The 27,906-nt window shown below is 39.0% G+C and overlaps 2 protein-coding genes across 3 annotated transcripts; both read right to left on the bottom strand.

Moving 5' to 3' along the window:
• Positions 1-83: 83 nt before the first annotated feature.
• On the bottom strand, positions 84-16,929 carry LOC117495181 (atrial natriuretic peptide receptor 2-like). The gene is made up of 23 exons (XM_034146300.1): positions 16,784-16,929; positions 16,036-16,126; positions 15,032-15,164; positions 14,630-14,753; positions 13,497-13,601; positions 12,528-12,630; positions 11,794-11,939; positions 11,521-11,593; positions 10,858-11,002; positions 10,284-10,370; positions 10,039-10,182; positions 9,278-9,399; positions 8,931-9,075; positions 8,698-8,746; positions 8,512-8,619; positions 8,198-8,317; positions 7,917-8,010; positions 7,478-7,565; positions 7,150-7,289; positions 6,769-6,921; positions 5,417-5,515; positions 3,640-3,731; positions 84-1,372 (listed from the first exon to the last, which is right to left on the bottom strand). The coding sequence occupies exons 1-23, from the start codon at positions 16,826-16,828 to the stop codon at positions 1,262-1,264; spliced, it is 2,517 nt and encodes an 838-aa protein (XP_034002191.1). The 5' UTR covers positions 16,829-16,929; the 3' UTR covers positions 84-1,261.
• Positions 16,930-17,859: 930 nt separating this feature from the next.
• On the bottom strand, positions 17,860-26,595 carry lpar3 (lysophosphatidic acid receptor 3). 2 transcript variants are annotated; one of them, XM_034147282.1, is made up of 3 exons: positions 26,407-26,595; positions 24,844-25,598; positions 17,860-21,588 (listed from the first exon to the last, which is right to left on the bottom strand). In XM_034147282.1, the coding sequence occupies exons 2-3, from the start codon at positions 25,583-25,585 to the stop codon at positions 21,263-21,265; spliced, it is 1,068 nt and encodes a 355-aa protein (XP_034003173.1). In that variant the 5' UTR covers positions 25,586-25,598; positions 26,407-26,595; the 3' UTR covers positions 17,860-21,262. The 2 variants fall into 2 exon arrangements, with proteins under 2 accessions (XP_034003173.1, XP_034003174.1); XM_034147283.1 differs by having other exon boundaries at positions 26,434-26,595.
• Between the last annotated feature and the right edge of the window lie 1,311 nt (positions 26,596-27,906).

The following is a 27,906-nucleotide window of genomic DNA, read 5'->3' as shown; positions in this document are numbered from 1 at the left end:
AAGTGTTTTGAAGTGCAATTATTTTTTAATAACCGTTTTAATGATGACTTAAGCTTAGTATTAAAACAGTCGAATAAACACAATTATGACCTTGGGTAACTTTAATGCAATTTTGACAATGAATATAAAAAACAATACAATACAATTGCTTATTACACGGTACAGTAAGAACACCCTAGCTTCTGCAGACTGTACATTCTTAAATGACAAAAGTAATACATTAAGGGTTTAAATCATAATCTACTAACCTATTCTACATCAACAACAACAAGACTGAATCAAATAAATAAATAAATACAAAAGTGGTTATAAAAAAGACAAAAGCCACTAGATAAATGCACATTTACAAATTGACAGAGGTAAATGTTAAAATATGAATGAATAGATATTCAATTTTGTATAACCCTCTCTTCAGTAACATAAATAAGGTAACATACATAATATATAATACAACTTTAACATTACCTTAACAGTGTTTCTCTACAGGTCAGAATGTAACCTCTGAGTGTGTGAAGCAGAGCAAACTACACAATTTGACTCCAAAATAGGCTACTTGTACACGCATTTTAAGGACAATTTAGGCATTAAAATACATAATGATTTATCTTAGCAGAAAAAAACTAATGTAAACTAATAGCGTTATGGCTCAGTGTTTCTATTTCCAAGATGCAACATGTGTAAAACTGGTGCCATAATTGTAATACAAATCAATATTTATTATTTATACCAATGCTTGTCCTGTGCAAAAGGATACCAGTTTGATCTGTGAGGATTCAGATGGAATTTATCTATGCAATAAGCTATAAAGTTTAATGTATTTATTGTAAGCGATCTTACATTTCAGGCAGTGAATATCTCCTTTACCTTTAATTTTCAAGTGCCTTAGATTGCAAAAATAGAAATAAAGCTAAATATGAGTATAATGATAATGTGTAATTTAAAACAGAAAGCATTTGCCCAACTCTGGCATGATTCTCTGCATAATTTTTTTTTTTTAGACATTTCTAGTAACTTCTACAAGGTATTATCAGAGGGTTTTTTATCATCACATCTTGTCCCAACAATAGTCGTGATAATGACAAACACTTTTAAACACATTGGATTTACAGTACAGTATGACATTAAATTCATGGTAAACTTCTAGTATCATTATTTCTGCACATTTAATCTCAATATACTTTACTGGACAATTTAAAGTGCACAACACAAAGCCTGACCAGTTTATATACAGTTATGATCACATTTTCAGCTTGACCCAGAGCTAGTCACTAACGGACACAGGGAATCCTGAGGAACCAGATGTACTGAGCAGTGGGTCTGTGAAGTCGTCGCTCTTTGCTTCAAGCCACCAGGTTGTCATGTCTCCTTTTCCCTGTTTGGTCAAGAACAAATGAAACAGTGAATGAGAGAGAGAAGAGAGTCATATTGCAAAGCATGTGTCCCTTTGAATTTTAAATAAAGCCATTAGGGTTGAAGGGGGGGGGGGGGGGAGAGAGAGCAGCAGCTGGGGCCACCCCTTAACAAGACATCACAAGTGTCAGCCGCCCTGTCCACTGGGACTGAGAAGAAACCCCTCCCCCATAATCACACTGGCACTACCCAGAGAAAGGTCTTAAATTACAGCTGGGGTAGGAGCTGGATCATACAAACCTTCAATAAAAGCACAGAAAATAACAGACACACCCAGTATATTTTCACTTGGATGGAAGTTTTGAACTTTCCTGTGATCTTTTTTCTCAGACTCACAAATCCCTTGTCTTAAAGGGCCCATGTCATGCTTTTCCGGTTATTACCCGTCCCCTTGTGTGTTATGAAGGTTTTTATGCATGTAAACGGTCTGCAGAGTCAAAAACCCTCAAAGTACACCCTGTAGCGAGTACAACTCTAACCAGCGGCGGACTGGGACTACAAATCAGCCTGGGACTCTCGACCGGCCCACCTCGGTGCCGCAACTAAATACCGCTAGTAAATCGACAACGGGGGGGGGGGGTGGTGCTAGTGACTCATCCGACCGGCCCACATCGGCCGATCGGCCCACTTCAGTACCGGCCCATCGGGATTCGTCCCGAATGTCCCGATGGCCAGTCCGCCCCTGACTCTGACACAGTCTATGCTGCCCCTAAACGCCTCGTTGGAGATTTCTCATTTTCCATTGTTTACTTCCTGGGTACTGTGACATGTGAATACCCAGAGGCCACACCCTCTGCCAGCATTTCACGAAACAAAGCTTCACAAACCTTTCAGCGATTCATGCCGGATATGTACAGCGTAGGGCACTGAAGAACGATGCTGTTCCTACTTTTTTTGGACCAGCGGGAGATTCGGGTACACAACCTGTAAGTATTCAGTGTTGTTTGTGTATTTATGATGTTTAAAACAAACAAGGTATCTACCACGACTGTTTAAATGGGTAAACGTGTTTCGGGCTGCTCAGTTCGGATCGCGGAGAAATGCTCTCCGCAGACCCATTCTCACAGCGTTATAAACCTTTTTCTTACTCAATATCAAGCCACACTTATTGTTTTTACTTCGGCTGTGAGTGTTTGTGTGTGCTCAGGATGAGTTTTGCTTGTTCTCGCTGTATCGCCGACCCGGAAGCCTGTCCGCTCCTCGCAGCAACGAGCCTCTCAACGTCCCGACCAATCAGAGCACACTGGGCTCACAAGGAGGGGGGGGCAGGAGCTCCAACAAGCCGTTTAGGACAGAGAGTGAATACCGGTGAATACACATACTTTACAGAGAGGCTGTATGAGAAACCAATGTGAGTTTGGAAAATTGCACAGTATAAATCTATTTTAGTATACCTCAACAATGGAATTATGATCAGTAGAAATGGCCATGACATGGGCCCTTTAATATTTGCAGATGGACATTTGCTTTAAAGGTGGTAATTTTGGAGAAACCAGCTCAAGTGCGCTAGAATTTGAAAATACACAACCGGAAAAAATCTGCCACTTCCTTACAGAGCCCCTCCTCCAACACACACGAACGCGCACATGACCAATGAGGGCACGAGATAAGTTTGTGCACATATGGAAGGCTGACAGGCAGGTAGGGCCGGCTAAAATAATTGGTTGTGCTTTTTACAGTACTACGGCTTCCACAGATGACATTTTTTTATGGATTTTTTGTCAAAGCACTTAAGATATTCATTGCTATCGGGATGTTAAGAGCATTCCATGGAATATAACAAAAAGTGTATCTCGAGCCGGTTTCTCAAACTTACCTACCTCACCTTTGAGCTATGATCTGGCAGATAACTTTTCTTCTCTTTTTTAGATTAATGTATTTGTATGCATTGTCCTTGTTCAATAAAGATATAATAATAGGGAGGCTATCATCTTGATTATGTTTCTCGCTGCATCTATTAGTCTTTCATAGATTCTACAGCATATACCAAAGAATGAAAGGGCATAAAGTGCAACAGTCCTGCAATAGATCCTGATTGATAGGACTTTGATTCACAAAATAATAGAAATACGTGTCTGCATAACACAAACAAATAAAAGGGTTTAAAAGCCATTATACAAATGAAATGTACACATTTGTTTAAATATTGATAAATAGATATTAAATGTTTTATAACCCTGTCTTCAGTAACATATAGGAAACATGCATACAGTAACAACACAACTTTACCTTAACATTAAATGTTCCTCTGCAGGTCAGAATGTAACCTCTGAGTGTGTGAAGCAGGTCGGCTGTGGCACCACTCACCTGGATCTTCAGTGCTGTAAACATAATTATAGAGAAATACTCAACATTTTATATTGCATAATATGAACAATGCATGCCTGATATTAATTGTAGCAGGAGTATCTTTTTTATTATCTTTTTGCATACTTATGTGTAATGTAGCCTGCACGGTTTGTAAGCTTCATGCTTTAGTTTTAAAAATCAAAATGATTTGTATTACACTAGATGATCAATAGCCAGTATACGCTTTAATCAAAATAAAAAATGGTGATGGATTTATCTTGTAATATTTACAGTATAGTATACTACATTTTTTATCAAATCATTATTGTCACATCCATACAGATGTCCTACAATTCAGTTTGCCTTGTATCTGTAGTTAACTGTTGGGGAATAATTTCCCCTGCATGTCATCTTTCGCCCTCTGACGCAGATGCCCAGCCTTGAGCAGCCGTTATCTCCCTTAAGGAGGGGCTGCCCTAGCATGTTGTTGTTGTTACCAGTTTATGACCGGGCAACTCTCAGTTAGATGGGACACCAGGAACACATCCTTCTCGGGGTGTAGATGATGAATTGGAAATGGGGGACCCTGATGTAAACAAGACGAAAGTCTTTCTCTGGTCTGCATCCCCTTAACAATTGTATGTTTTGAGCTGTACTGTACTGTACCCAATATACAAGCTGTTAATAAACTTTTCAATCAATCAATCAAACCCCGAGCCATAAGCGACAACAAATGTGATTCAGTGTCCCTCAGCTGTTTAGTCTATCTATTGAAGAATGTTGATTATTACACTCTGAACTAGTTAAAACCTCGAGCTACAGGAGGGTTCTTCAGAATTGATTGTGGCATCTCTACCGTGTGGTCAAATCGTGGCCTGTGAAATGTCTTGTGAATTCTCTGGCCAAAACTCCAAATAAACCATCAGTGTTTGCCATCAAAGCTCCAGCTCTCCTCGTGTCTCTCTGAGTCCTGACTCCAATTGCTTCAGAAGTTTCCCCCACAAGGTGACCTATTTTTTATTGTGTACAAGACATACTTACAAAAATGTATTTCTGTTCTAAGTGGCATTTACATTATACATCCAATAACAACGAAGTATAAGATCCCTAAGGCCCGTCTGTAATTATGTTAGACAAACAGCAAAGACCAAGTATGTAATTTGCACACTTTGCAACACACATTATTATCTATTTTTCACATGGTGACTTAAAAGCATTTTTGTAAAATGGGCAAGCAAAAGTACTGTAGCGGTGCACAAACCTCAGCTCATTAAAACATTTCCTTATGAAGCCTTTTAGGTCAAAGTTTATCTCGTATTAAAGGTTTTATAAGCATTTGTTTCTTCACTTTTGAGCATACAGTCGTTTAGTGTATTTCTATTAACCCAATAGTCTAGTGTGGAGGATTAGCACACTGTAATACTTCCATGTTGTAACTCCTCTCTGCTGTACAGGTGAGCAAACACAGACACAATCTCTTTGGCATGAGAGCAGCAGCGGCCAAAGGCTATTTCTGAACTGCCATTGAAGACAGTTACAACAACACTGCAGACACACGTTTGAATAAATGCTGGACAATGTAAGAAAAAGCACACAGAAGTCATGTAGATGTTCAGATGATGAAGAAAAAAATACTGAAATTGATTTGATGTTCATGTGACACATGGTTCCACTTTGAGACATTAATTGGGTCAAAGTCGGTGTATCTAATAAATACCTTCACTTGTTGATTCCATGCGGGACGCAGTGTTGACAGTGTCCCCAAACAGGCAGTAGCGAGGCATTTTGGTGCCAACCACACCGGCCACAACAGGTCCTGGGAGATTTAAACAGCAGTGAATATAATACACTCTAGTTGAATACTATTGTCTAAACACTACAACTGAATAAGGACAATGCAGGGGCCCTTATATTACTTTATTGTTAAAGTTACACTGTTATCTCTTTTACTTAATACAAATCTGTTGCAAAAAATGTATTGTGAACATAAACAACATGCTTAAAAGCTAGAGCCAAGATAACTTAAAGTGTCCTATTAACACTTTAAACATAAAACGATTAAAGAAAAATGATTGAAGTACCAGTGGCGACTCGTCATTAGGGCCACAGCCCCACCTACTGTCAGCAGAAAATGATTAAAATAATAATTCCAAAAATATGTATGAAATATATGTTAAAATATATTTTAAGATCATGTTTAGTCGTCTGATTCGTCTCTACATTGCTGTTTTAGTCTGTGTTCTTGTAATTAGTGTCTACAGTGTGCCTATTGAGCCGTGTTGAGGCATGTGGGGCAAGCCCCGATCTAGCCCCTCTCTCTCGCTGTAGAAATGAATGGGTACAGTGAAAACTACACTGCGCATGCTCAGAGTCTTTTTGTATTCAATGTGTGCGGCAAAAAAATAATCACAAGTGGGGCAAAGCGCTCGCAACCCCACCAAAACGTCATCTCATCATTCAGAGCTGATTGGCTGTAAGTACGTCTGCCGCGAAAAGTGTAGTTGTGAAGAGGAGACTAGAGAGAGCAGCGTATAGCCATTAAAGTCTATGGTGTTTTAATGCTGAAGCATTACGGTTGTTGTTGTTATTGTTAAGTATTGCTTTGTGATGGTGCCCTTCACTCCATGTATTAAGGTGCATTACAATATGACATCCCCACGCTACAGTATACGTAAATATATGCGCTGACAGTGTTGCTCCGTGTTCTTCATTCAAGGCTTCCGACAGTATGTCATTTGACACCCCCCCCCCCCCCCCCCCCCTCCCCTCTCTCTATCGGAACCATGGATAGCCTACAGCTATTTGTTTACGTGTTTAAAAAAGCACCAGAAGCTTATATATAAACATCTAAGTTGTTCGTGCCCACCACTTTTATACATATAAAAACGCCACTGTGAAGTACTAGCATAAAGAGGGTTCTCTGGATGCAAAAATTATGTTTTATGAACAGATGTGTAAAGTCTAATTAAAATAATGTTTTTATCTTTCCCCTGAATTAATACACATTTGTCATTGTTTATTTATCGCTCTGGGAAAAGCAGGTGGATAAAGGTGAGACATCATCAGTACCTGAGTGGATGCCGGCGCGTATCTGCAGCTGTGTGTTGGGTTTGTGAGGGATCTTGAAAGTGTGGCAGACGCTGACCAGATCAAGAGCCATGCTGGCTATCTCTCCGGCATGATTGATGCCATTTTGTTGAGGGACCCCAGAGACCACCATGTCTGGAAGACGAGTCAGAGACAAAACAGGAAGAGTTAGAGTGAGATGCATTAAAAAAATCAAAACACACATTTGACACAGTAACTTGGTTTTTGCTTTGAAATAATCTATTTTAGTTGTGAATCTGCATCTCAACACATTTATCTTTATCTTCTATTTCAATAGTGGTGCTTTAAAAAAAAGATGTATCACTTTTTGTTAGCAGTTCTAAATCTGTTTATCTTCCTTACATGCATCGCCTATTGTCTCCACTTTGTAGACGTCGTAATTGTCAATAATTTCATCAAAGCTGGTGTAGAGCTGGTTGAGGAAGTCCACGACTTGGTGGGGAGTGCTGGCACCAGACAGCTGAGTGAAGCCCACAATGTCACTGTAACAGGGAGAAATACAGTGTTAGTCAGTTCTAGTTTTACATTTCAAAAAACGTGCATGTAACATACAAAGAGGGAGAAAATCTATCTAAATGTATCCCTGGTAATAAAACAAGTTATACTCCAGACACTTTACAATCAAACAAATGGCTATTAATAAATGTAAGTCGGTGTTAAGAACACAAACCTGAAGTAGACGGTGGCGTTGGAGTAGCTCTGAGCCTCTGATGTTCGACCCTGACGAAGGTCATCAGCCACTGGTTTTGGTAACATACCTACAAGGGTTAGCAATTCCATTGCTTAAAAAAATGATGTCTCCAATATATTCTTTCGGGAAATGGATAGGAATAATGAAGTTGCTTCTTCTGCACCACTAGATGGCAGCGAACACATTTGACTGTGTAATTCTTGGTGACTTTTTATATGATGCACAACAGCATACTCATATTGTCACATTTTAATGTTTATCACCCACAAAGCCAGCCTTTTGTGTGCTATATATGGCAGTTTTAGCTCTGCAATGTCACCAAGACAAATCCTGAATAGCTTTATCTAGCATGAGAGTTATGGGTAATAATTATTAGCGCAATGTAACTCTTTCACTCCACACCGTTATCCTGACTCACTGTATAACAGCCTGTCCGTCTTCTGTTTCTCTTGAAGAAGGTCCTGTGTTCTCTCAGCAACTATAGCCTCCAGATGTTTGCTGTACTTCTCCATCTGCAGTTAAACAAACTCTGTGTCTGAAACTCAAAACCATACACGGCAAAAAGAAACTGCTGTTTTGGAGAATGAATCCAAGTTATATCACATTATATTTGTGCTATTTATGGTTATTTAATTCATTATATGTGGCTTTTTGCCTATTTGTTGTGCATTATTGTACCATATGTCAGTGGGTTATTACCAGGTTCATCATCATGTCCACAGGGCTGACTTTGTGTGGGTTCATTTTGTCAAGATTCTTCTTCACTTGCTCAAACGTGGGCCTCGTGGTGACATTATGATTCCAGCACTTCTTGATAAGCTGTTCAAGTGTTCCAGAGAATATATCAACACCCATTGCCTTAAATGTTTAAACAGTCATGGTTTCGACACATAATAACAATATAACACTTCCTAGTTTTTGTGTGAGCCAATTCAATTCACACTAACAAGAGTGTAACTACCATAGCCACATTTTCTCCATACATAGTTTCAAAATCTGCACGTATATCAGACCTCACAGTAGTCTTCTTGACTGGGACAGTCAGTATCTGCTTTCCCTGCTTTGACTTCAGGCAGAGGGGGGCGCCATGCGATATCCACCCTCACTCCCTCAGCCTGGTGCTGTGGAGAGGACTGCTGGTTACAAAAGATCAAAAGGAAGTGAAGGTTGTAATCTACAAAGAGGGCTGTCATACTCACTGAAATGAGGTCAGAGCGAGTTGCAATCTCAACCAGAATAATGGAGTAGCTGAGGAGAGGAGGAAAAAGTAGAGATTGCTTTCATCTAATTTTCAAATGTGGTTAAGATTCAACATTCAACATGAAAGACATGAAAAAGCCTGTCTACTATTGACCATCTTTGATTTAACTGAAATGTTCTTGTGCAAAACTTAACAACAATTAACTGCTTAAACTGTGACCCTTGAACACACCTGTAGACATCGGCTGCTACCGTCATGTTGGAGCTGCTTCCCAGCATGACCTCTGGGGCACAGTATAAACGGTTTACATTCCCACAATTAAAGCCATTACTGGTGGCCTCAAAGTCCTCCTGTCTGAAGACTGTGAGCCCGTAATCTGAGGACAAACACAGAAAGATATGGTGAGGTAGGATGTTTTCTTTCACTTTTCCAGAATAACAGAATTGCTTATTTCTTTAAAAGGAGATTTCTTTTTGTTTCATAGTGTTAATTAAACTGCATCAAGTGGCTTATCACAGATTTGTGGTCACTGAAAACACAGTATAACAAAATGCTTTGACGCTGAAGGATTTTGTCACCTGAGATTTTGCACACCCAGCGGTCGTCAATTACACAGTTTATGGAATGAAGTCTCCCATGAAACATCTTGTGCTGGTGGAGGTAAGACATCCCGCGGGCGATATCAGTGGCAAATGACAGCCTACATGGGGGAAAACTCTTAGAAGTTATTGTGTTTTTCACATGTCTTTTCAATCAATGTTACATTTCAGGGCATATAATAAATAACAGTGAGTGAGGCCAATCCCACAACACAAGAATACAGTATACAACTGCTGTTTTATGTCAAGTAGCTTGCATTGTATTGTGGGATAGGGAATTTTAGTCTGCAAGGAAGCTATTCCTCATTTAATAAGGAATAAGGGCAACATCTGAAATACTAAAAGTATACCAAATATTTGAAATATTTTCTTTCAATTCAAATGACAAGCTGCAACTCTTTTCGAAAAGCATGAAATGTTTTTTGCATTAAAAATGTCTTGAATGGTTATCAAAATAGTTGCTGATGGTTCCGTTCATTTATTAGAAATCATCCTATTTCATTCGCTCTTTGCTCATTTCTTTCAACAGAAGCTGTCAAATGAATGTAGTGTGTTCCCCTTTGAAATGTAGAAAGTGCATTTAAAATAAAATACCAAAGTAAAGTACCTAACATTTTTAAATAAATCCACTTATATACCACAACTACTACTTAAGGGATTGGAAGAGTATTTGAACATGGTAAATGTGTTTGTTTGTTTTTTAATAAAAATTAAGTGGAAATCAGTGTTTTTTTTCTCACCTGAAGCCCCAGTTGATGGGGATGTCTTCATTCAGCAGGACATCGTACAGACTTCCTTTGGGGCAGTACTCTGTGATGATGCTGACGTAGGGAACTTCGATAGAACCACCAATGAACTTGCATAGATTCGGGTGGTCCAGCAGCCTAGCCAATATGAAATAATCATTAGCTGCGGGGTTTGGGGAGGCTTCCTCATGTCTGTTAGGGAATATTTGTGTTCTTCTCTGCTGCAGTGTTTCCCTCACCTCACTTCTTTCACCTCCTTCCTGATGGTTTTACAGAGCGTAAAATGTTTATTCTGGATGTGCTTCACTGCCACTGTCCTCCCATCGCTGCAAGACAGTTCAAATTATGAAGTAAAGGATGCATTATTTCAAGGACCGATTAGTATCTACCTTCCTTAGACCTGTAATTCATTTCAGTCGATTCAGGGAAGTAAACGAACACTTCAGATACTAGAGCTTTATGTACTTTCTATGTATATTGTACTCATTATTTTTACTGATTTACATATCACTATTGCACTACTTGCCTTTTTTCCCCCCATTTAAACAAATTAATTATCTGTTTTACAACCTCTAACTTTGTCTCTGTGCAACTGTATTATAGATATAGTGTTATACATTTTAAACTAGCTATTAAATGTTAAGCTTGAACTGAAATGCAACCATTTTTAAGTGATCCAAAGAGTTAAAAAGCGTCTAAAATGAATAGAATTTATATATTTTTTTTTATCATTATTATTATTATTATTATTATTATTTTGGATGAATATTTCTTGTAATTTATATAGACTCATAAATAAATGATATTTCTCACTAGAGGCCTGGCTGGATTAAGTCTTGTCTGAAGGAGGTGTTGACTCCGGTGCACACGGTCACATTTGTAGTTCGACTGATGCTGGAGTTGCTCCTGATGCGCTGCAGACTCATGGTGCTGCCGAGGCCCAGGAGCCCCATGCGACCTGCACACAGGAGGCAGGTATAAACTCAGGGTCAGTTTACTGTTCATTTACAGATGAAATATAAAAGCAGCAAAGGAGCATAATGAAGAAATATGCTTTTATTGGTGGGTAAATAACTTCTAAGTCTGACCCACTCTTAGTGGAATTACTGCATTTTGAGAATGCAACTCAAAAATTCAAAGGTGTTATTGCCGTATGCACAATTAATACAATGTAGTTTATGAAAAGAAAACTCTTATAAGTCCCAGGCTCCTCCAAAAGTTCAACACACAATACACATGAGGCATAAAATAAATACTAAATATTGCAATAAAAAATAAAGTGCAAGAGAATGGTGACATGGACACATGGAAACAGACAATAGCAACACATACAGTATATAAATTATATTCTTGTTACTTTAAAGTCAAACTAAAGTTATCCATATAGATACACTTACAGTAAGTCCTAAAAGAAAGTGAATATCTAAAGCTTTCTGTATGAGTAAACCGAAACAGATTCAGCATGAGACAAGTTACCAAATATTATGCTCTTGTAACTGATGATCCAGCTTTCATCCCAAAGCATCCTCTGCTTCTGATACTGGATCCACTGCAAGGTAGAGATTAAAACAAACATCAGCGTGTGTGTGTGTGTGTGTGTGTGTGTGTGTGTGTGTGTGTGTGTGTGTGTGTGTGTGTGTGTGTGTGTGTGTGTGTGTGTGTGTGTGTGTGTGTGTGTGTGTGTGTGTGTGTGTGTGTGTGTGTGTGTGTGTGTGTGTGTGTGTGTGTGTGTGTGTGTGTGAGACTGACCACCATGGTTAGGATGAAGCCGCTGCTGAAGAGAGCGACAGGCAGCCCGATGGCCACCTTGATGGCGATGGACATGGGGCAGATGCCGCAGTCTGCAGGACAGTTCAGACAGTTCTCCTCCACCTCGCAGACGTCGTCCCCGCACACTGAAACATGAATTGTAAATGTGAGGTTTCCATTTACTCAATTGAATGGCAGAAGAAAAAATGGATTGTTTACTTTACTAGCAAAAGTAGCAAAAATCTTGCTCCTAAATGTCTTAAGTACAAAAGTCAAAATGTTTTGAAAGTACAAAACTACTCATTATACAGAATCACAACAGAATACTTTATATTATATTATTGGTTTGTAAATATTGATTAATTAATTTGTACTTCCAGATGTTGCAGCTGGTAAAAATGGAAATCAATGTAACTTATTTATATTATACTGGGTAGTATGAATTCTCTTTTAAAACATCTCATAGTAGCTTTTCTTACAGCAACGTCCCACGCGAGTTGACATTTACCTCAATGTTTCTGCACAAGTTCATGAGAGTGTGCTGTTACTGCCTTTGTCTGGTTAAAAAGGCAACGTATTTAATTAAGTCTGCAGTGCTCAATTGTCAACACTGCAAATATTTTGTGATTTTGTACAAATACTGTATAGCATTGAGTTATACAGATCAAGGCCACAGCCCAGGCATTATTTAGAACATACTGTAGGAATCAAGATATCCACAAATAGAAACTGACCTTGAGCACTGACAACAAGCACTTTGGACTCCAGCGCTGCGTGCATCTCTCCAATTTTGACATGAGCAATGACTGAGGTGACTCCCACGTGAATCAACACCACCTTTTTGGAAAAACACCATAAAAGAAATGATACTGTGGAAGAATGATGTCATACTGTAATTATATTGGTTACTCTCAGTCAACAATATAAATCACATTTATTGTTTTATTAGTAACTGAAACAACAAAATTAGTTTGACCGTCTTTCAGTTAATTAAATACAATGCATGACAAACAGTTCTGTGTACTCATCAGGCCATTTATGGTTATTATAGTTGAAACCAAATACAAAGAAAACAAACCAACAGCTAACCATCAGACTTTATTTTATAAAGCTGTCTGATCCAAACGATCTGGAACCAATAAGCGCTGTATATGCATGAGTCAATCATTAAAATAATTATTTGTCCTTATACGTCTTTTTAGCATTGTATAGAATCTGCTGTCAAATTGTTACCACAACAACAAAATTGTATTAAACATTCAATGCCTTTTTTACTTGGTTTTCTTTACTTTTACAGTAATTTGACAGGTCGCATCTCAAAGTATGGATTCCTTTTGTCTTGTGATTTCCTTAGCAGACAAGTACTTACATCCTGGTGCCGGGTTGCATCATGACAAACCGGCATAACAGAGGTCAGGCTTCACAGAGAATCTGTCACTTTGATCAAAAGTATGTCTTTCATGTTTTGCAAAGTACAATTTTAATTCCCGTACTAACAGAACAGTTAAAGTTGAACTTCTGCCTTTTGACAGACTTAGGATTTCTTGGGACATGTGTGTCTTTGTGTATAAAAAATAAACTAAAATTAAGTATTTGCAGGGATACAGGGTTGAAAGAAATACTACAAATATGTTCCAAACCTCATCAACACATGTTAAGACTTTACCCATTGTTTTGAAGAGTTTTGTTTTGTGTTAACTCACCTTTGAAGTCCAGTATTTCTGGGACATTTTGCCTGCTTGGGAGACAGTGTGAGTCACGATTTGACCATCGTCAGGAATCCACGGGCCACAGATGCCTCCTTCTTTCTGCGAAGAGATGACAGAGTATCAGTTTCAGGAGGTTCAAAACATGCCCTTTAGACACTTAACTGTTGTGTAAGTAGGTGCTGATCTTTGGATAAATGTTATAAGGGTTCAGCTTTGTGTTAACCCACAGAGTAGATCACTAGAATAACTTTTAGAAGAAACTTTTAATAAAATTGAAAAACAATTATTTTATAAATTTGCTCTGTTGCTCTGTGTCTATTACAGAATTCTAACTAAAGTCATATTTCTTAATTTAAGGGACTAAAGTTTATGAAGATATCAAATCTTAAAATAAACCTTTAGAAAGAGTGTAAATAAAAGGCACAAAACTTCTGTGACGATTCCCTTCAGTGTAATGGTATAGCCAAATTTGAATTTAGATTTTCATTTTTGTAATGAGGTTATGTTCGAGATATTGTAATGCACTGTGGTAACTGTGGTTACTTAAAGGAAAATTGATCATTAAAGTTTCAAAGGTTTGAACATGAAATTGTTAAAAGCATACAAATAATCCGATAATCTTTAACTTTAGACATTTTGCAATACAACAGACTTTTAAGGAATACATGTATATTTAATATGGATAACAACAGCCCTACGGAGGCCCTGAGAGGCAAGTAAGAAATTCAAAATCTATTCTCAATTGCTTTCTCTTTTGTTTTTATAAACTGAAAACAGGTGCGAAAGAAAGTTTTAGGAAATTATTCTTTGCGTGCATGTCGTTTGTAATACTCATTTTTGCCACAAGAGGTTCGAGCGCACTGCATTTGCATGTGCCGAAAAGTACCAAAAGCTTTTATGTTTTCTTCCAAAAAAGTTTTAATTTCATAATTGACTTGACGTTTTAACACAAAATAAATGTAGCTTGTGTGTAGATAGCAAACAGCAGTGAGGTAGTGATGCACTTCAACCTCTTGTGGACAAAAAGAGCATTACATCAATATTGATCCAGAAAAAAATCATGTTTTATCTCCTGCCAAAAAATATTTGTCCTGGTAAAACCTTTTGTTCACCTTCTATGCACCTACCATAAGACCAAGAGGACAGGAGTGAATGTTGGCGTGATAAACGCAGCAGTTCATGTCATTGGCGTTGTTCCAGTTTGCCGGGCACTCGTGTTCATGACAGAACCTCTTTGCCTCTGACGCATTGCTAGAAGAAAACATGGGTAGGTAAACAAAAAAATTAATTAACACAAATCCCCGGGGTTGCTTTTTACAATGGGAGCGCAAACAAAAATCTGCAGCTCCCCATGCGTTTCTTAGAGCTTAAACATGAAGATTAGGGGCGCTTTAATGAATTACAGAAGCTCAACACTGAGGAATAGGGAGATCATTAAGTGTTTTATCTGATGTATTCTCCTTTGTGTGTGTGTGTATTCTGGGTATGGCAGAGGTTTAGGATGCCAGGTGTTTATGTAGCATACTCACCTGAACTGGAAAATCTTGTTCCTGACTGCGTACTCGTAGAAAGAATCTGAGGCCGTCACCGTGTACGAGACATTGAACTCTTCCCCGTTGGATATTTTCTCTGGAGGACGCTGCACCCAGGCCATTTCCAGACCTGTGACAACACACATGCTCGTCACCTGCACATACACATTCAAACAGAGTACACTGTGTGCTGTGTTTGCAGACTAGGTACCGCTAGTCAATTGTCAAGGGGCGGGTGCTAGTGAATTATCCGACCGGCCCACTTCGGTACCGGCCCACCGGGAAAACTCCCGGTATTCCCAATGGCCAGTCCGCCCCTGGCCCCTACCTACTAAGTCACTGTAATTCATTCTGTAAATGCAGTAAATGTTACTGTCTCCATTATTTTTAGCCACTGCAGGAAAAGCTATCTGTTTAGTAATTTATATAATAGCCATGCCCATATGCATTGTAAGCACACTTATAAATGCATATGTTCAAATCTGCTAATAGCACCTACTTATCCTGTATAAAACTTTAAAATAAGTCATAACATATTAGGAAGCATTTTATTATGAATTATAAGGTCAAGAATCATATTAGTTTGTTGCACACTAACACGTTTTTTTTTTTACAGGGATCATAGTGCAATATAAATACCATAGTTATAATACATTATAATATTTCATATTATGCATCATTATCACTGTTTTATAGTGTGCTTGTTAACAACAATTCTGATTCTTGACCTTAAAAATCCTTTGAAATGCTTTACATTGTGTTGTATTATAACTTTGTGGAATTGTTATAAAACATTATGAAGATTTTTGTATGTTTACAACAATAATAATACAGTGCTATAAACAGATTATAATAAAATGCGTTATAGACATGGCCGTTTAAGAACATAACCAACATCTAATTGTACAATAAATACTCACATAAAATCACCAAAAGCAACTACAAATCAAATGCAATGAAAAACTCAAACAAACAGACAAATTAAATCATTAAAAACGTACCACCACAGCTAATCATGTTGTAATCATTTGGACCGTTGAGCGGCCAGCAATCGTACTCTGTGTTGTCCAAATCATGCCAGCAATTTACTCCCTGCAGACAAAGACAGGAGGCTTTTTTATTTAAAAGCATTTGTGGAGTATGTAAACACATTTCAAAAGCCTAATGTGTGTAAAGTATTTTATCAGTGAGGCATGTCTTAAGTGTGAGCATGTAAACAAATTAGATACACAACTCAACTCATTAAAGCATGTGAGCTTTTAGCCAAAGTGATAAAAGAGTACAAATTGAACAGCAGCTGACATTCACTTCACTAGAAAAATAACTATGGTGAATACAGCTAAGTAAAATAACAGTATTTCCTTTTTTCGAGATTACAGTATGATTTATAATCAAGAAAATCAGTCCCACAAGAAGCTGTCGTGTAACCAAGCAATACACAGAAACGCCACAAACCCATGACCACATGCCTGCAGCAACAAGTGTTTCTGACAACACAACAAAAGCAAGGGGGGGACCTCAGCTATAAATGAAAATGGGAAATCACACACTTGGTTTACACCATAGTTTATATTCCTTTCTCTGTGTAAATACAAAAAAATGCATCACTCCTGCCCTCATTTCACATCATTGTGCTGTCCATTAACAGTTAACCCTTAAACATCTGTGGCAATATGTCCACATTTCTTCTCTGTAATTGAATCTGTTGTAGTGTATTCATTAGTAAACCTCTACTATGTGAGAACTTACCAGCAGGAAACACAGGTAAAAGGATGCGGCTGTCCGTAGAGCCATGAGGACGTTTGCTGTTGTGGCTGGACCCACTCTGAACTCACTGACCGAATGAATGACCAACTGGGTGCTTGGGTGTGTGTGTGTGTGTGTGTGTGTGTGTGTGTGTGTGTGTGTGTGTGTGTGTGTGTGTGTGTGTGTGTCTAGCGTCATCTTGAGTATCAGCTTAAGTACCCTTTTTTCCCCGAGTCCCACCCTCTGCCTTGTCCCTAATTGTCCAATCAGCAGAGGAGGCTCTCCAATCACAGTTTGATCATGTTCTTGTTCAGAAGGTGCTTCAGCTCACCTTCACTATCCAACAGGTCAGAATCGTTCAGAGTTCTCTGCTGCACCTGAACTCACCACCAGGGTGTTGTTTGACATTGTAACACATCTATCTTGTTTCAAATGAGTGTTAATTAACAAGTGAAAGTGTTTTTTATTTATTAACTTGACTGTTAACTAGAACATTCAACCCTGGTAGACATGATTGTAGGCCATTTAAAGGGACAGTTCAACTCTAATCATGTTTTCCTGTAGTGCTATTTCTAAATCTAGACTGTTTAAATGTGAGCTACCAAGTTGGAAATATCGGCCGTATGGATGTCTGCCTTCTCTCCAATATAATGGAGGAGATGGCACTTAATACCGCAAAGATTATTTTACAAAACTCAACACCAATGTCTCTTTCAAAGACTGTGAGCAGTTTCAAGTATTCTTTCCATAGTATCACTGTGCACTCGAAAGCGACTCATAGAGAAGAAGCTCTTGCTTGTGACAGTCTGAGACGTGTCAAACTCCTTGCAGCCATTCTTCAGGTATACTATTGTATGTATCATTGTGTTCAGTTGAAACTGAGCTGGGAACTTTGTAGGAGAAACCAAATTCTGTAAATTATACATGATTTAACTTAGAACTAGGCCTCTATGAGTCTTGCTCTTTTATGGCACAGGGTTTATTTATATAACAGCACACCCTCTGTGTACTGGTTAAACTTTTTACTTTTCTGCCTACATCTGTTTGCCCTAAGATTAAGAACAAACCAAAAGACAGCATTTCTGAACATCTGTGAAATTTAATTGGCTCTTCAAGAATGCATAATTACAGCACAGCTGTAAAAAGAAAAAAAAGGCCTGCCACACCACACAAGTTTACAGTTCATGTTTTTTGGGAATGCAGAACCAGAGAAGCACGAAGCAGTCACATCAGGTCTGCAGAGGAAATACAGTACTCTCTATAATACAGCATTGTTTTGAATGGAAATTACTTACTTTTAATCACATCATAGCTCAACCTGAAACCTTTGACATCCTGAGTACTTTACTATAAAATGTTATATGTTCTATACACGGATTCATCCTGAGCATAAAAGGAGTTTTAACATGCGATGAGAAATCTTGTTAAACCAGGTAACCTGGTATATGAGAGCAGCGAAGAAAAGGCTGTGGGTTTGAGGTTAAAACGATTAAAAGCATATGAACAATATACTTTCATAATGACTACAGTGAGGGGAGATTTGACATGTAATATGCCATATTAAACATCACTCTTTGAAATCAATATGTGGTTTACATCTTAAAGCACATAATATGCAGTTTATAACTTACTATGTTTTAATGTTAAAATGCATTTCACAAAGTTCTAAATGTTGACATTTACAGATTATTCAAACAGTGTCAGTTTACTGTCAATCACAGAAAGCTTTACTATATTAGGATACAAATATATAAGCAAGTGGTTATTTTTACTGCAAGTGTTTTGCAGTCTAATTGAGACGAGTTATCTTGTTCCTTTGAGTCAATCACATTTTTTTCCAGTTCTTTCGACAATAATGTAAGAGACTGGAAACGAAAGGTCAACCACTAATTGGCCTGAATGGAGTAAATCCTCCTAAAGTGGCAGCTCTTGAGAAATCTCAAGTAACCGTACTTCATCAACCATAGATTGCTGCAGGGATGAGTGCTATAACCCAGAAATGAGTCAGCATTTTTTTCACTTCCGGTTCCCTTGTCTTTAAGTCAATGGGTTTTTGGTTAGATGTCTGAGATAAGGTTTTTGGTTAACACAGGTTTAAGATATTTTAACCTAATGTTCCACAACATAAAATATGTTGGTAAAGGTGGGGTAGGTAAGTTTGAGAAACCGGCTCGAGATACACTTTTTGTTATATTCCATGGAATGCTCTTAACATCCCGATAGCAATGAATATCTTAAGTGCTTTGACAAATAATCCATAAAAAAATGTCATCTGTGGAAGCCGTAGTACTGTAAAATGCACGACCAATCAATTTAGCCGGCCCGGCTAAAATAACTGGATGGCCTACCTGCCTGTCAGCCTTCCATCTGTGCACAAACTTATCTCGTGCCCTCATTGGTCATGTGCGCGTTCGTGTGTGTTGGAGGAGGGGCTCTGTAAGGAAGTGGCAGATTTTTTCCGGCTGTGTATTTTCAAATTCTAGCGATCTCGAGCTGGTTTCTCCAAAATTACCTACCCCACCTTAAGCACCACACTCGTGAATTTTGAAGCTTTTATGTGTCAGATAAAATGTAGTTTACAGTTAAGTGGCTAGTTTAGCGGTGGGGAATTGAATGTAGTTAAAGAGGCAGTCTGCCTCAGTCAAACAGGATTTACAAGCAATCTCGGTTTTGTTTTGCTAACGTTGGTGCCAGGTATGGTGTTAGCAACATTTATGCTGCAGCCACTGTAGCATGCTAACATGCTCAGGTGGCAACGTTAGCATGTTCAGTGAATGAAAATAGCTAGCAGCACTAGCTCCAAAAGGCGTTGAATCTAGAAAAGAAGTTGCAATGTTGGCCAAATACCGAGCATTACCAGTCCCATTCAGTTGAAGTTACTCAAAAGCCTCTTAAATCTTCACTACAAACATAAACAACTAACATGGCTATTGTTAGGACTAGGAGTACATCACAACTATCAAGTAAGCAGCTTGAGGAATACTGGTGATGAGCAATGAATGCTCGGGCAGGGCAGATGGGTTGGCCATCCTATAATTGTATGTTAATTAAGGTGCTAGTGCATTGTCCGACCGGCCCACTTCGGTACCGGCCCACCGGGAAAACTCCCGGTATTCCCAATGGCCAGTCCACCCCTGCATGTCATGTCCATTGGTATGTTGGAAAAAATAACATGAGCTTATAAAGAGCTTACTATGCAAAGAAACGGCCATCTATAATTTTGTTCCGATAAAGAAACACCACCATTGGAGCTGTATTTCCAATCACCACTCACATATGTTGTATTCCTTAATGATATCATGATGCTACCACAGGAGGGGGCATAGGCCTGTACAGCAAGTTGAAGAAGCCATTTGAACCCTGTCAGCAATAGAGGCGTCAGCGCAGTCTGTAGAGAGTGAGGTTTGTGTGAGTGTAGTCCATTCAGTCATATCCTGTTTGGTTCCTGCAGGGTATTGCTGAAACTCCAGCAGGAATCCAGTGTGTTGCAACATCATTTTACAATCCTGCGCTACAGGTGAGCAGCGGTTAGTTGAAGCTGATGTGTTAAAATGCTACGGGGAGAACAAGTTTGCCTTCATGATGTGCTTTAGGCAAGAGTTTATCTGTTTGTTAAGGTGAACTGATAATGAAGGCTGGCACAAGAAAATAGTCACTTTGTTATCTATTGCCTACAGCCAAACCAGCTTTACAACAGAAAGCAGGGTGTGCTTTTCTAGACTTTACATTTGAAAGGACAAAATAATCAGACCATGCTGAGCATGCTAATCATGCCGGCTGTCGTTCAGTTGGAATTACTGCACCTCTTGTTGAAAGTATTTAAAAAGATGTACAGGTAGATACATATGGTACAGCAGTATACAGTATATACACGCAGGCTGTGTTTTCAGTAATAAACTATAAAATGTGCACTTCCTAAGCCACCCTAAAGTTGTATAGTACCTGTCTACAAACATGTCTTAAAACACATCTCAACTATATCATCTATTACAGCTTTTTGAAAGGTGACACAGGTTGAAACTTTAAGTCATCAGATGTACACATGTGAAAGCTAAGTTACCCTTTGCATGTGTACCCTTTTTAAAAGGTAAAACTAGAAATGTATCACTGTGTACTTTTTGACTTTCTTCAGCCATTGCAGAGCAGTTCAAAGCTAAAATAATCTCCCAAAGCACATGAATTGGAGGTATATGTCCAAAAACTGTAAAATCCAGAAGAAAAAAATGGAAAAGCACATCTTTGCATCCATTTCAGGAATTTGTAGTGCATGGAAGCCTCTTCTTATCTCCGTCTCTTAAGATCTACACTGGAGCAGTTGGCCTGCAGTGTCACTTCAAGAAAGTCATTTTTATCTGAGGACAACACCGGCCGTCTGAGGCCAACTGTTATGGTTTCAAGGCAACTCCAATCTGAATCTTCATACAGTACGTCCAGTCGTTTGACTAAACAGAAGTCCTGGTTAATTCATGTCAAGCTCAATTTTCAGGTCTTGAGAATGCCCTGATCGTCAGTTTTTGTCTCCTCCGATGGAGGCTGACTGTTGCCCGTATCCTGACCCGAGCTGAGAGCCCTGGCGTTGGCCTTCGTCGACCGCTGCCGCCGCGTGCCGTTACCAATGCAGCGCATGAGATTCTTGAAGGTTGTCCACATTTCCTCGTCCTTGTAGGAGTAGATGCAAGGGTTCATGACAGAGTTGAGTACAGCCAGCAATAGCAGCCAGCGTTTTGTTTTCATGACGTTACAACTCGTGCAGAGTCCGTCCAGCAGCAGAACCACCAGGCCGGGAGTCCAGCAGATCACAAAGGCCCCTTCAAAGAGAAAAATACAAAAAATTACACAGTTAGGTATTTGTAGCACTCTCTTGTATCCTTCTTATGTGCACTAATTAGAGATATTTACAGATCCTTAGACAGACATTGACAATTACTTAATTAAACATACAATCCTGAGTAACCACTTAAAATCCCTTTACGAGAAGTCCATGTTCACTGCACTCTTGTGTCAGTAGTGAACATTCAACTGGAAGCGTAAAACAGGAAACAGTTATGATGGCGGAGATAATATGCCTTACTTTGGGGTGAATTTGAATTAAGGCTGCTACCAACAATTATTCTTATAATGGATGTATCTGTACTTAAAGGTTTTGTTTGCCTAAGCTACGATAACCTGTCCAAAACCTGATGATATTACATTTCTAATGCAGCAAATAACCACATTAGAAAACCTGGAACCTGACCATTTTGGCATTTTTCAATTTTAAAAAAACAAAAAAACATCTTCTGTGTAAGTTGTTGCTAATAACATTGATGAGTCATAATCTAATAAGCAACCAGTAATTGCTTCAACTTTAGTTCCGTTAAAGTAACACAATTATTTTCACAATTTTCTGAGCTGGTCAACAGGACGGGCGTTAAAAAGCAAATGCATACAGTTATTCAGGTGCTTCACATTTTAGCAGAGAAGAGCCATCCTAATACCATAACAACAAGCAGAGGCAGGTTGGCAGTACAATGCCCTTACTATTTGAATACTTAGTGCTGTGTGTTTGGTAACACAAACAACATGTTAGGTCACATGGGTACTGAAGCAGCCAATTAGAACTCAAATTTCAAACACGTTTGGGCACAAAACAGATCTACCAAAAGTGTTTGGGAAGGGAAACAAACCTACAAGTAGCAACTTGTCTGCACTACCTGCATCTCTACCGCTTCAACACATCTGCAGAACAAAACAAGAGGTGCTCTATACAGCACCCTCTTTGTCTCCCACACACAGGCAGGAACACATGTGCACACAGACTGAAAGGCTCGGGCAGAAGTGCTTTTATGTTTTTCCACTGCACTTAGTCCTGAAAATAAAAAATTGGCCACACTTTTACAGTGAATTTCTATTCTTAAACTCGTTTTTCTTCCTCTTTTCTTTGTCTTTGATGGCCCACATGTCAAAAATAAAGTGAACTGAAATTAAATTGGGTGAGACCCAACTTAATGGTCTTTCATTGGCAGTTGTTCCTCTACTGAAGTTTAAAAGCGGACTATCTTTTCTTTTAATCTACAACAGAGGAAATAAATCAGCGGGGTTTTAGAAACACTCATTTCAAGCATGTGTTCCTTTTCTCTGTTGGTACTCATTTCGTGATGGTGGTTGCACTTAAAGAATGAAAACTAAATCTGCATGAGTTGTTTGATGCTTCACTTAACAAGCAAGCCACAACAGTCCCAAATATACCATGAATAAATGACTGTAGGTTATTCAATTACAAGGATAATTTTTTCCCCAAACTAACGCAATGAAGAGTAAAGTTCAAATGTAAATAAGAAAACTAATAAGTAATTCTTAGGTTCCTTAATTGTAAGTGCATACAGTATTAACATGAATGAATTAGTTCAATGTCCCACTGTATCCTTATCCAACGCTCAATCATTTTACTCTTGCCATAACGTGTGGGTTAAGTGTTTCCAAACTGGTTTGTCCAGTTTCCAGTTCCACTTGAGCAGACTGCTTATCTGGAACAAAAGTTATCTTTTTGTCTCTGAATAATAAACCCCAGGGACCCAGGCCGTACTGAATGCCTCAGAGGTCTTAAGGTTTCATTATTTTCTCCCTCAGATATCCCTGGTGTGTTATCTGCACCGCCCATTTCAAGAGGGCTTTTTTTTTTACATTTAACCCTGAAGTCAAAGCAACCTCAACGGGGATTTTAACAATGACACTTGTGTGGTTACACTTCCACAAACTTAAGGAAAATCTGCAAAGCATCTGAAAGCAATTGGAAAAGTCCTCAAGTATAGGTTCTTCTTCTTGCTTTTTTTTTTCAGAAGGGTGTGGAGGAGGGGACGTTTCATTGAAGGCCAGTGTGGTGTGGATGGTTCGCCACACAGGCTGAGGAGTAGTGTCCTTGCAGGGAGAGATAATTACATAGCAGTCTGGAATAAAGAGTGTACAGAGGCAGACAGCTCCTATGCTACAAACTGTATCAAACTATCTGGACAAGCAACAAGCCGAGTGCCCCAAAGACACAAAGAAGAATAAACAGACTTTTATTGTACAGGGTGACTGTGCAAAAACCCTACAACTATCTCATGCATGTTTGTAGGAAGAGAGAACTACTCTGACCTGCAGTGCTTTCTGAAATATATCTGTTTCAAATGTGTACACTGTGTGTTATACTTGCATGAGAATATGCATTTAACAGCTTATTTTGACGCTTAAGTAAAATATATTGTATTGTTCTGTTATGAAAGGAAAGTGCTAAGGGGAAGGATTTGAGTACACTTAAGGTGTCCTGTTGCAACACTTACACAAAGAGAGTCGGACCAGCATATCTAGCTCCCTCATCTAGGGTGAAAATGCATGATAAGAGGGGGAAGCAGCATTTTGAAGCCTTCTTAATCTGGGAAAGGACAGAGTAGTGCTGCAACAAGGAATTCATGACACACAAATGCCAAACATTTTTGTGTTTCAGCTTCTCAAAAGTGAGGAATTGCTTATTTTTCCTGTTTTACATACTTTAAAAAAGGAATATCTTTGGTTATTGAATATTAGTTGGACTTTCCAAGCACTTTTTTTTCTTTCTCTGTACAGAACTTTGGTCTTTAAAGTGGATTACAGATACATCGGTATTGTATAGGATGTGCCAGGGACATCTCCTACTATATTTTCATATTTTAAAGACTGAATGATTGGTCTATTAAGCAAATAAGTTAACAACAAATAATGAGTTATGGTTTTAAGCCCTAAAAACTCTATGAAGTAGCAAATAACATAAGATAAAGAAAAATAAAAGAAACATTATGACTCCTCATTTGCTTTCATGTACGGCTTCCTCAAGTCACTGACAAGCGCTCAACATGATTACTGAAAGTGTTTATGTTAGTATGCCCAAGGTTTTCCTTCATATCAGAAAAACATAGATAACAGTGGAGCGGGTTCAGCAGAGACTGCCCGGACTTTGTGACGTGACACACAGCTGTACAGCAAAACAACCTGGATAATGTGGGAAATGTTCTGACTCACTGCATTAATGATGGTGCACAGACAGCATTTTTATGATGAGCACCTACCCAGCACAACCATGACCGTCTTGATGAGCTTGATGGGAGTCCTCTTGCGGTTGATGGAGCCGCTGGTGTGCGGCGTGAGCATTGCCGTCTTCCTCTTGACGTAGGTGTAAATCCTGGTGTAGATGACCACCATCACCAGGAACACCACCAGGTTCGACACAGACCAGAAGATCAGGTAGCTCCTGCTGAAGATGGGAGCCAGCCTGGAGCAGTCGCTGATGTTGCAGATGCAGTTCCAGCCTAGACTCGGCACAGCGCCCATAAAGATGGAGATGGCCCACACCAGCACGATCAGCAGGGTCACCCTCCTCTTCGTCAGGTTGCTGTGGACTTTCCAGTTCATGACGGAGATGTAGCGCTCCAGAGCTATCACCAGCAGGTTAGCCAGCGATGCGGAGAGACTGACGTCCAGAACACCTTGGCGGATGAAGTATTCCTTAACTGTGAGTGTCCTTGACGACTCCCCTGTGTTAAACATCAGGTACACGTACGCTATGCCCGCGAGGAAGTCCGAGGCGGCGAGGTTGGATAGAAGATAGTAGAAAGGGTAGTGGAACCTCTTATTGGTGATGACAGCAGCTACGACCATGGAGTTGGAGACCAGGATGAAGCAGCAGAAGATAGAGCCCACCACTCTCACCAGGATGAGCTGCGTTTTGTCCCAAGTGTCTGTGGCACCACTGTTGTTATAGAAGAAGCCCATAGACTCATTATAATGACAAGTTTGGTTCTGCTGGGCCATTTTAGAGGCGAGTCTGCAGAAAGACAGGGAGAAAACATACTGTAGGACTTTTTCAATAACTCGTGCATTAAAGTAGAGGAACATTTTTGTTGTCTTATATGATAGTGATAAGATTAGCTTTGGGTTTCAGACAGTTGACATTTGGAGGAATCAGCCTTGTTTCCTTGAAATTAGAATTAAATAAAATTATAAGGTTTACTGTTTTCTAACACTTTACAGACCAAACTATTCATAATTGTTAATGAACATAAAAAAGCGGCCCTAAATTTGAGAATATCTGAAAAACTGGATCTATAAATTCCTTGTATGCATTTCAAAACCAGTTTTGTCTATTTAAATCTGATATCAGAGATACAAAGTCTAAGTGTAATGCTTTATGCGAGATCAGTGCCATTTCTCCCAAGGCCAAAAGAGATTTATTGACTCAATTCCTAAGGCAAGTGCACATGCTAAAAGCTTATTACTGTGAGAAGCTGCTTTGAATAAAACTGATATCAAAGTAAGCTCCATGAAGTTGAACAAGATAGTGACCATAGTTACAATAAAAAGACAAAACAGGCTCATTGAAGTGACCTGAGAAATTAGTTATTAGTTTCGTTAATCCGCATGTTCTACCTGTTCAAACATTTATTTAACACTACAGACATGGAACAAAACAATAATCCAACGCAACACAGGCTAAAGTACCGTTTCCTCCCTGACCTGAGAAGCCTGTATTATGCAATGAACTTTACTGATACCTGTCCAACTTGGTCTACAATAAAACAGACGAAACAAATAGTTGTGCCCACAGACAACAACGTAGAAGAACAAATAGTTACCTGGAAGTCTGAACCAGGTGAGTTTACCTGAGCTGAAGGGCTGTCCGTGGAGAGTCAGTAGACTACAAGTTGCGAAATCTTCCGTGCCAAGTGACTGAACATGTTTCCCCCGCAGCAGTGCGCCTCTGTCTGCAGCTGTGGACGGAGGGAGGTGACAGCAGGCAGGACAAAGTGGAGGAGCGAAGTGGAGCCGAGCGTCTTCACTCCCCAGGCTGCAGCTCTGTGACGTAGAGGGCGTGTCCCCGGGCTGACATGCGAATTCCCCCAGGTGACCGCACACAGCCCCGTGAGCTCACCGTCCGATCAACACTGCTGGTTACTGCAGTGAAGTGTTACCAAACTCTGGCTTGTTCGTATGCTTTCCTTCTTTTCTCAAATGTAATACACTTTAAATATACTATAGGCCTACTTACATTTTTCCTACGCTATTTATTGAACCCCATACTGTTAAGCTCACTTGGAGAGGCACGTGTTTGATCCCCTTCTGTGCTTTAATCATGAATTATAATTAGTTCCCCATTTTATGCTATCTAAGTACACTACATTTACTTGAAAGCTTTACATAACAAGATCAAACTAACCCTACACTAACACATTGATTAAACAAGTGATACCCATTTGTTGGGCCTTTAAATCAAAGTAGATTATGGTTTGGTTGGCTATAGCCTATAACCAAAACAAATATATTGTTGCAATATTTGACAAAAACGTTATGCTTCGAGAAAAATGTTGTTTTCCCCCATTATTTTTATGCCACTAATCATCACCCTTCTTCAACAAACGGAGGACCAGTGAAAGGGCCGACCACTCTATGTAAAGTACACCCAGTTAGCTCCATCACAACAGAAACATCATAGGCCTGCTTTGTATTTCTATTAATATAATATAATATATATAATGTCAGTCACACAGGAGCTGTTTTTATCTGTAAGAGTTATTTTACTTTCAGTACATATTGCTGATAATACCTCTTAGTGGATATCGTCTTACTTACATCGGATTTTTATGATGTTATAAAAGGACATTCGTACTTATTCCTATAACTGAAAAATAGTATTTAGTTCAATTCACAAACATACTGAACCTTCCTGATAAACATAACGTTTGAAATTACGAAATAGGTAGATTGCCCTTTAAATTGCTTGTATGGTGTTTAGACCTGCACATCTGTTCATATGTAAATCCAAAATCATTGCCGTGTTTAAAGCAGCGCTCACTCCTATTTTCCACAAATCTGCCTGTTTTGTTTAAGAAAGCACACACGCATGTTGATATTTGTACTTTACTCATGTTGTGTTGAAAACAACAGTATGGTTGTTGATCAAACAGCCAGATCTGTTGAAAGGAAATCCTTGTGAATATCCTGGCCTTGACTTTGCTAGATTAATCAAATATGACTTAAGGGCATTATTGTCTCATAGGAAAAATACTCTATGAGATGGGACTTTATGTGTTGTATAACCACCTTACATCACACACATCATTTCTGGCACATCCAGG

This window comes from Trematomus bernacchii, unplaced genomic scaffold (assembly GCF_902827165.1).
Source record: "Trematomus bernacchii unplaced genomic scaffold, fTreBer1.1, whole genome shotgun sequence".
Classification (NCBI taxonomy): Eukaryota; Metazoa; Chordata; class Actinopteri; order Perciformes; family Nototheniidae; genus Trematomus; species Trematomus bernacchii.
Note: the sequence above shows the minus strand (reverse complement) of the source record. Positions and strands in the feature narration are given on the sequence as shown.